Source organism: Euleptes europaea, chromosome 5, assembly GCF_029931775.1.
Source record: "Euleptes europaea isolate rEulEur1 chromosome 5, rEulEur1.hap1, whole genome shotgun sequence".
NCBI lineage: Eukaryota > Metazoa > Chordata > Lepidosauria > Squamata > Sphaerodactylidae > Euleptes > Euleptes europaea.
The window spans coordinates 19237429-19247363 of record NC_079316.1 but is presented as its reverse complement, the minus strand read 5'-3'; the positions used below and the strand labels follow the sequence as shown (position 1 = coordinate 19247363).

Here is a 9935-nt window from a genome sequence, read left to right as displayed (position 1 = left end):
TCTGGGATTGTGCATCCTGGCTATCCAGTGCATAAAACACTACCAGGGACATCCACGAACACATGAAGCTGCCTTCTACTGAATCAGACCCTTGGTCCATCAAAGTCAGTATTGTCTACTCAGACAGGCAGCGGCTCTCCAGGGTCTCAGGCAGAGGTCTTTCACATCACCTACTTTCCTAGTCCCTTTAACTGGAGATGGTGGGGATTGAGCCTGGGACCTTCTGCCTGCCAAGCAGATGCCCTACTACTGAGCTACAACCATTCCCCATCCATGCCGAGGCTCCCAAATACTATCTTACAAGGCTTTCGACACAGATTGTTACAATGGAACACATGCAGGCACTCCAGGACCAGAATTATTTCTTGCTCTAAATATAGCTAAGGAGGAGGAGGTGGCTCTGTGCAAACTTTTACGACCTATGCTCAAGAGCTAGGGATCATAGTCATGCCCAAAGTGGTATCGTGCAGGGTTTCTCAACAGTCGTTACACAAACTTACAAAACACACACAAAAAAATGGTTGAAGAAAAGGAAGTCTAACTAGACAACCCCCAGGATCAAAGATTTAGCCAACATAAGCAGCCCCACCACCCACCATATTGTCACAACTACAGTACATGCATGTTTGCAGCACATGGCTAATAGTGATATCGGTAAGTGTTCAGTGCATTCTTCTTAAACCAGACACTCGGATGCGGGTCCGTTTTGTCCTGAATTAGAGGTAAATCCTATTGGCAACGGCCTTACATCATCTTGTGGTGGCAACGGGTTACCAAACACTGTCTGCTGCAAAAGATGGACGCGGGTGTGCAAAGTGCTGTCAAGTCACAGCCGACATACGGTGACCCCGTAGGGTTTTCAAGTCAAGAGAAGACCAGAGGTGGTTTTCCATTGCCTGCCTCTGTGTAGTGACCCTGGACATCCAAGGGTGGCCTTCCCATCCGAGTACTTAACTGGGGCTGGCCCTGCTTAACTTCTGAGATCGGGTTAGCCTAGACCATCCAGGTCAGGGCCAAAAGCCGGATAGTAGAAGCAAATGCCTTATCATAGTTGTTCATGGGAAAATGATTCTGATTCATGTCTGAAACAACCAGATGTGCAGAGTTAAGCATGCGTGGAATATGTGAGGTACGTTGTAATACAATGTGTGGTCTTTTGCAGAAAGTGGCTTGAATTTTCACACGCTGCCATCTACAGTTCCTTGAGGACGGACTTCTTTCCTCACACAGCAGAACCTGTCAGTCATTGGCTGTTTTCAGTTCTTCTCTCCACAACACAGTCTTTTTTTTTTTTTTTTGCCGGAAACTTCCATCAAAAGGCACTTTTGGATAAGTGGAAATCTTTTTCCCCCCCACCCTATGGCAGAAATGATGCCTGCAACCACAGTCCATTCAATATTTCTCGAAGTGGGTTTTGATCCAATTTTGCTTAAGTCCATGTCTCCATGGGCACCATGGATTCCTTCGTCCCAACAGAGGGAAGCAAATTCTCTTCATCCAAGAAACGAAAGGGGAACTGAACTAGAAATCCGTGGATCTTTTTGAGTTCTTCGGTTGCCTTTGCAGGGTTCTCACAGGCAAGCTTTGGTTTTGCGATGAAGTCCCGTAGCTGGGTTAAGTTGTTCACTTGGTCACTGGGAAGGCATCGGAAAACCTAATTCAAGAGATGGTAGATGAAGAAAAATGTATGAGGACAGAAGTTTTTCCCAAAGGTTAACTGCACAAAAGACTTAAACTGATTTAAAAGTCATTTCTCCCCCCAACCCTGGAAGCTATAGTTGACATGGGATACAGAACCTCTAACGAGATTCTTCCTACAATTCCCGGCATTCTTTGGCAGAAGACATGTCAAAAAATTGTCATGGAAGATATATCATAAACCCTTCTGTTTCCCCTTTCCTCTTCAGAGAAAACTGAGATTTATCCCTGGCATTCTGACAACATTTTTAGACAAAACTGAAAATTACCAAACTCTGAAAAGGGTAATAGTGGACATGTGCGAGCCCCCAATTCTTCAAATGCACACCCACCCACCCCAAGGATTGCTAATCTGTCCCCGCTGGCTAAAAGTCCTTCTGGAAATTTCTCATAGAGCCATCTTCCCTTCAGATATCTCACTTATGAAAACAGAATGTTCTTTACATGCCTTGCTAGGAAGGAGTGAAAAGGGAACCAGTAAAGTTGCCAGCCTCCAGGTGCAGTCTGGAGACTCCCCAAAAATCACCACCAGACTACACAGATCAGTTCCCCTGGAGGAAATGGCTGCTTTGGAGAGCAGACTATGGCATTATACCCTGCTGAGTTCCCTCTCCCCGCCCCCAACCTTGCCCTCCCCAGGATGCTCCCCCAAATCTCCAGGAATTTCCCAAAACAGAGATGGAAACCCTAGGGGCTACAGTTCACCTTATCAAAAATTGTGGCATTGCGCGCAGCTGTTGACACCCACACTTCCTTGAAGAATTTGTCAGAAACAGGGTCCTGGAGATCCGTAGAGTCTGTTGCACTTCCCAGGATAACTCTGAGAAAGTGGGAAAGACAAAGAAAACTGAGAGGAAACTTTATCCTGGAGATCATGCAAGATAATTCTCAGGAATGTGAAAAACAAATCCAAGCACTGGGAAGACGTTCAGGGTTTTTCCTCCCCTACGAAATCCAACTAAAAGTTGAGATTAATTACCAGCCCAAGGCTTGGCCACTCTGTTCCAGGGCATTATTTTCTCAAATAAAAATGCCATGAATTTGTTATCTCTGCGAGACTCTCAGAGAGACACACACTTCCAAGTGACACCAGTAACAAGAGCATGGGGGGCATTTAATTTACTTTGTTGCAGCTACACTCCAACTTATCTGTTCAGGTTGATAGCAGCTGCAGTTTCAGAAGGATGGCTAATTATATGTCATACTCTCCAGCTGTGGCAACATTAATTTAGGGGAGATTTAAAAAAGAAAATAGTGTTTGAACAAGAAGATATACTCCGTTACAAGGAATTTTAGAACTAACGAAGATGGATTTTATTTTTGCAGCAGGACGAACTTACTGCAAGTTTCACAATGGAAATAATGGGACCTAGATCATAAATTCACCCTGACCTGGATGGCCCAGGCTAGCCCAAGATCTCAGAAGCCAAGCAGGGTCGGCCCTGGTCCAAGGAAGTCCAGAGTTGCCACACAGTGGTAAGCATTGGAAAACGTTTTTTGCCTTGAAAACTCTACGGGGTCAGTGTAAGTGGGAACTGTCCTGAAAACAGTATAGGAAATCTTAACATCTCATTTAGCTTGGTTCACGGATACATAGTTTAATTTGTTGAGAATTGCCTGAAGCACCGAACAGGTCCAGATCCTGCTAACGAGAAGTTCTGAAGGCCATTTCACGCATGATTTTTTTTTGTCTCCAAATGGCTGCAAGAAAAAAAGACCATGCCACACCATTAATTGTGCATTTGGCATGTAGGTCTGTTTTGCCGCACAAAATGGAAGCCGCTGAACATGTAAACACGGCAGTAGGTGATGTGAAAGACCTGAGGCTCTGGAGAGCCACTGCCAGTCTGAGGAGACAGTATTGGCTGCGATGGACCATTAGTCTGATTCAGAATAGGTGTGTTCATAGTAGATTTTCACACATACAGGTTTTCTTACAATCTCATGGGGGAGGGGGCGGGAACCGACATGTATGAAGCGGCCTAGAAATACCGCTTCCAGTTCCCACAGAAGTGTCCTCAGCCCTTGATAAACTTAAGAGCGCGAAATCTCTGCCTGATTGCTACTATTTGCTCTGCAGAATATTCTGCCAGCCTTAACTGTTCCCCCCCTTTCCTTCCTTCTTTCAGTTTTTTTTTAAAAGCATCCAGATGGAACAGAGGGAAAGGGGGGGTTTCCATGAGAAAATAGCTGCACTTTGGAGCAGATGGATTCTCTGATTGAACAAATCCCCATTGAAACAAAAGACAACACCACCTCTGATCAATGAAAGAGGGTGGCAGTAAAGTGCTTCCAGCAAAGTGGCATTTGTTCTGTTCCTCCTGCAAAAGGAGGTCAAGCCAATATATGTTGTTTTTTTAAAAGTTCGAAACAGTGGGTAGTAAAGAAGAAGAAAAACCTCTTTGCAAAAGCAACACTTGTGGACTAAATCCAGGCTATGGAACGGCCTTGCTGGATCACGCTGCAGAGGAGGACGTCCCTTAGTTCTGTACTCTGTCCCCAATGTCTGGCCGGCTAGAAAGTCACACTGGACTCAGCCCCTGATGGCTTCCCTCAGTTTATGGGACTCACGTTCTCTATCACAGTTGTATCCCATCCTTCCTCCAAGGAATTCAAGATGATAGGCACAGTTGTTCTGTTTTATTGTCACAACATTCCTATGAGGGTGACTGGTTCAAGGGTTGCCAGCCTCCAGGTGGGGGCTGGAGATCTCCTGGAATTACAGCTGATCTCCAGACGACAGGGATCAGTTCCCCTGGAGAAAATGGCTTCTTTGAAATGCTGATTCTATGACCTTAGGCAGATCATGAGAGGGAGGGCATCTTGGCCACCTTTTGGGCATAGAGTAGGGGTCACTGGGGATGTGTGGGGGAGGTAGTTGTGAAATTCCTGCATTGTGCAGGGGGTTGGACTAGATGACCCTGGTAGTCCCTTCCAACGCTATGATTCTATGACTATGGCATTATACCTGCTGAGGTCCCTCCCCTCCCCAAACCCTGTCCTCCATAGGTTCCACCCCAAAATCTCCAGGAAGTTCTCAAATTGGAGTTGGCAACCCTACCTGGGCCTCCCTAGTCCAGGGCCAACATTGTTAATCACTACTCCACACTACTATACCCTCGATGGATATGATAAAAAGCCAAGCAAGGCCTTCCTGGGTATGATGTTGACACAATAATCTTTTTTCATATACATCATGCTGTCCTATTGCGGCTTCCATAATTTATCGGAAATATTTATATCCTGTGTTTCCATCAGAGATCACCAAAGCAGCTAACAACTATGTTTAAAAATAGTACTTAAAAATACCAAAAATTAAAACGAGCAAAAAAAATTAATTAAATCATGAGACACGATGTGTTGTGATTTAATTACATTTAGTAATAAAGGGAGAAGATTCAGTTAAGAGAGGATATAAAAAGGCCTGGATGGCTCAGGCTAGCCCAGTCTCATCAGATCTCAGATGCTAAGCAGGGTCATGTCCGCACTTGCCATTTGCGGCGCTAACTTCCGCTGGCTTTCCTTGCATGTTCGCACTTCATCTGACCCGAAGGATGCCAGACACGGCTTCAGTGCACAGTTTCTCCGCTGTAAGAGGATCCACTTATACGGCGAAGTATTAAAATGAAGCGTGTTCCTCACGCTTTGAAGTGCGAACATGCAACCCTGCTGAAAGTCCACCGCCCCGCCCCATCCTTCCTAACCGGCCACACTCATTCCCCCCCCCCCTTTTCGGCTTTGCAGTGCTTAGATGCGAGAGGGTGGGATGGCGGCAAGTCACTTTCGCTTTCCCCTCTAACTCCCGCCACGCAGTACAATTCTCGGGGTTTTTTCCCCCTTTTTTGCCGCCATTTTTTAAACAGCCTTCCCCTTCCTTCGACCTCAGTACAGCGGAGAAAGGCGGTGCAGTGGGAACAGAAATCGTGCGGATTTTATAAAAAAAACAGAGAAATGCGGCGCGGTGGGAACAGAAATATTATTTCACTTTCGATCCTTTTGTACTCGACACGTATAAATAGCGAGGTAAGTTGCTGGTGAGTTCATGGGCCTGGTTCAGCTCTGGTTAGTACTTTGATGGGAGACCACCAAAGAATTCCAGGGTTGCTATGCAGAGGCAGGCAATGGCAAACCACTTCATAATGTCTCTTGCCTTGAAAACCTTATGGGATTGCCATATGTTGGCTGCGACTTGATGGCACTTTACACACACGCGCACACAAAATAGTATGTTTTCACAGATCATTTGGAAAAACCAGACAGGATAGCCCAATGTTGTGGGACTGCTCCTTCAAGGGCTCTCTCGTGTATCCTATTTAATTGAAAGATGGAAAGCAGACCCATACAAGTGCCTTAGATGTTGATCTGAGAGGCCAAGCAGGTTAGACAGAGGAGGTCTTTAAGATAACCTGGCCCCCAGACCACCATGTTAATTTGGAGTTGGTACAATATTACAAAAATCCAGGGAACATATTCTTCCATGGATAAAAAGGGGAAAGATCTAGTATATTCCCAAATTAACTGTAAACTGCAGGTAATACTAAACAGCGTAGCGAGCTGGAACTGGACTGGGGAGACCTGAGTTCAGATCTCTGCTTGGTTCTAGAGCTCACTTGCACAGTCTTGGCAAGATGCTTTAACACTTTAAGACATCTCCCTGCAGGTTTATTGGAGTGTCGTGGTTCTAATCCTGCCCTTCAAAGGCTGACTGAACCTCACTCATGTCTCTTGAACACAGCAAGGATACCTGAAGCACTGCAGGCGGAGAGACTGAGCAAATTTTCCGGCTTTGTAGTCCTGCCCGTCCATCACAGAAGGAACGGTGTTAGTGTCCTGTACGATGACCGCCATTTCGCTGTCTCGTTTCCCAAGCATGCTGCGGTCATTGATGTTAGCAGAGCCTATTAAAGAAAAAGGAGAGACGCCGAAATGTTGTAAACAATCTGGCTCAATCAACCCTTTGCCATGGCTCAGAGGACCAAAGTGACTCAGGCACAAACACGACTGCCCTGCGCTGCAGTCCTGCAGCAGCACAGATTACAGTATGTAATCAGGGGTGATCTTGGACTAGAAGAAACATTCCAAAAGATGTTGCAGGAATAAATTACTCTACCACTGTGGAAACATACATAAATTTGCTCAATTTCCATGCTTTAGTCTAATTACATCGCTTGGGTATTTTGTCTTCACTGAATTTAAAAAAAACACATTCCAATTTTGTGGGCTGAGAACAAAATAGAAATTTGGAAAGGAAGTGAAGGAATTGTGAAGGACTTTGGAAAGAGGGCTAACTGTAAGAGCACAGGGAAGTAGATGCAGCAGTCAAGAGGTCAAAAAGAACAGGGAAGCCTTGCAAAGGAATTATGCTAAATGAGAAAATTCACCTTACTGGGCTACTGGAAGCCCCATCCAAATGTCACCTAGTTTGCAATATTCGAGCAAGAAACTGCAAGTATGTTTGTAGCCTATTTTTTTCCCTTAACACTATGGACTAGAGACTTGATCTTTTTTGTTTTTGCTTTCCAAGGAGAGTAATCTTTTCAGGATCCTGACCATTTTACTGTGTCCTAAAACTACAGCTATGACTGTAGCCATTCACAGCACTAGATGGCACGTAAAGAGAAGCAGTCACTTGCAAAAGCATTCACATGAAATAATTTATTGCATTATTTATTCCTGATGCCCATTGACAGTGGGGATAGATGTAAATTGAAGTCCCTTCTTTGGTTTTTTAGTAGTTTCATTACAGATTTGCAACGGAAAACTTAATATCAAGATATTTAATTCTCAACATGGCCAAATCTGTGGATGCTTAAATATGGAAACTGGAGCCATGAACAGACAAGACAGATCTTACTACAAACCTGAAAAATGCCACAGGTTTGCAGAAAAATCTTTTTTAAAAAAATACAGTGGGGTGTTAACCCCCCCCCCCCAATAATAGAAACAGCACCTGTAGCTTTAGGCAACGAATGCTTCAGTGGCTGTTGCTAGGCCACTACACAGTATTGCTAGCCTTCAAGCCTTGGTTTCTGTCAGTGAAAGCTAGGGGGAGGGGGCAGGGCACTTTCCAGAGCAGCTTTGGCCTTTGAGGGAAGATTAATCAAAGTCAGGCCCACAGCAACTACTGGTCAACTTGCTACCCCGCGACTTGCATGACTTATCCAGGCCAGGCTACTTGCTACAGTTCAACAGCAACCACCTCAAAAAAGTAATTGTTGTTAGAATTTTAGACTAGGATCTAGGAAATCATGTTTGAATCTCCATTCTATTGTGGAAGCTTACTGGGTCAGTCACACATTCGCAGCCTACTAGGGTTGCCAGCCTCCAGGTGGGGCCTAGAGATCTCCCAGAATTACAACTGATCTCTTGACAACAGAGATCCATTCCTTTGGATAAAACACAGGTTTTGGAGGTTGGATTCTATGTCATTATACCCCAGTGAGGTCCCTCCCCACCCCAAACCCTCGCCCTTCCCGGGCTCCATGTCCAAATGTCCAGGAATTTCCCAACCTGGAGTTTGCAACCCTTACTTACCTTACAGGGTTGTTGTGATGATACAATGGATGACAGGAGAATGATTTAAGGTTTTTTGGGTTCCCAATGGACACTCAATGCTGGAATTGACAGGATGCTGTTTACAGATAGCAAGCAATAAAAACTAGGAACACTCCCACAAGTCTCCAAACAGCCTCTGAAATTGTGAGGGATGTAGCTCCAAGCTCGACAGATTCAACAGAATCTGTATTGGGCTTGGATGGATCCCAGCTCTCAGGAAACTAGGATGTGACGCCAACCATGCCTTTTCTTTTCAAACAGGTTTCTAGTCCTCATGGCTACAGAGACATCTGAAAATATGAAAGGACTACAAAATACTTCCTTGTGCAAGAGAACCAGAGGCCTCAAAAAGTGTGCTTGAAACAGTGGTTTGGCATTAGAGGGCTCTTTTTCAGGGGCAATTTGATTTCAGATTTAAAAAAATATTTCATACTATTTGTGTTATCTCTCCCCTCATTCCTATGTCTTTCCTTCCTTTGTTTCCTTTGCCTGGTACAAGAGAGACAAATGGAACTTCTCTGTCCTCTGGACCCCAGCACACCTTCCCTCCATCCTTCCTTACCCAGAGAGCTACAAAAATCTGCAAAAATCTGCAAAGTGGGCTTAAGGGTGGCATGTGCTGCCCACGTGGGCAGCAAACTCTCCATCATTTTTTAAAAAAAAACTATTGTCTGCCTCCATCCTCAAGTGACAAACCTTCCTTTTGCTAGCAGATGGTCAAGAGCAGGCTGCATTACCTCAGCTGATTTGTGAAAACTCTGCAGCTGATCGATATTAATGCCTTGTGAACATTATCCATTTCTTTCTCATTAGGGGAACAACTGAAGCTGGTAAAGGCTGACAGTTGTTAAGATGAAGATTTGTTCAGACAGCCTTTCCGTCAAAGGCACCTCCTAATATAAGAGTCAAAAATCCATAAAAACAGCTAACATCACAGTGGAGAGAACGAATGCGCGGGGCGGGGAGGGGGGATACCTCATGCTTCATAAACTCCAGCACATGAGAGAAGGTGACACAATTCATAATCCCAAATTTAGAATAAAAAAATTAGCGCTTAATATCTCTGTTTCTCCAAGCTGTTCCTCCAGAATGCTGTAATGGCACAGAAGGCGCTTCATAAATTCAGGCCTTAAATATTTGGTGGTGGTGGTAGAGGAGGAGGAGGAGGAGGAGGAGGAGGAGGAGGAGAAGAAGAAAGAGTTGGTTTTTATATGCCGATTTTCTTTACCTTTTAAGGAGAATCAACCTGGTTTACAATCTCCTTCCCTTCCTCTCCACACAACAGACACCATATGAGGTAGATGGGGCTGAGAGACCTCAAAGAGAACTGTGTCTAGCCCAAGGTTACTCAGCTGGCCTCATGTGTAGAAGTGGGGAAACCAACCCGGTTCTCCAGATCAGAGTCCGACACTCATGTGGAGGAGTGGGGAATCAAACCTGGCTCTCCAGATTAGAGCCCACTGGTCCAAACCACTACGCCACACTAGTTAAACTGGTGAAATATTACGTCTTGGGTTTGTGCATGTGTGAGTACGTGGGTGGGTGTGGGAGGAAGTGGATTGGAGGTGCTTCTGTGATTTGTGTACCCCTGTGGCCATCATTAGAACTGCTGGATCCCATGTGATCCTTCCTTGGTCATGCTTGGGAAGACACTTCTGCCCTGTTTCAGCAATGTTGCCAGT

The 9935-nt window shown here is 45.1% G+C and overlaps 1 protein-coding gene across 1 annotated transcript in view; it reads right to left on the bottom strand.

Annotated features, from left to right (window-relative positions):
• Positions 1-1319: 1319 nt before the first annotated feature.
• PLD1 (phospholipase D1) overlaps positions 1320-9935 on the bottom strand; it is a 127583-nt gene continuing 118967 nt past the window's right edge. Inside the window, exons 24-26 of the mRNA XM_056849495.1 lie at positions 6443-6596; positions 2404-2518; positions 1320-1654 (exon numbers count right to left, since the gene is read on the bottom strand). Of these exons, the coding sequence (XP_056705473.1) occupies positions 1430-1654; positions 2404-2518; positions 6443-6596 (494 nt within the window). The 3' untranslated portion in view covers positions 1320-1429. The remainder of the gene's footprint in view (positions 1655-2403; positions 2519-6442; positions 6597-9935) is intronic.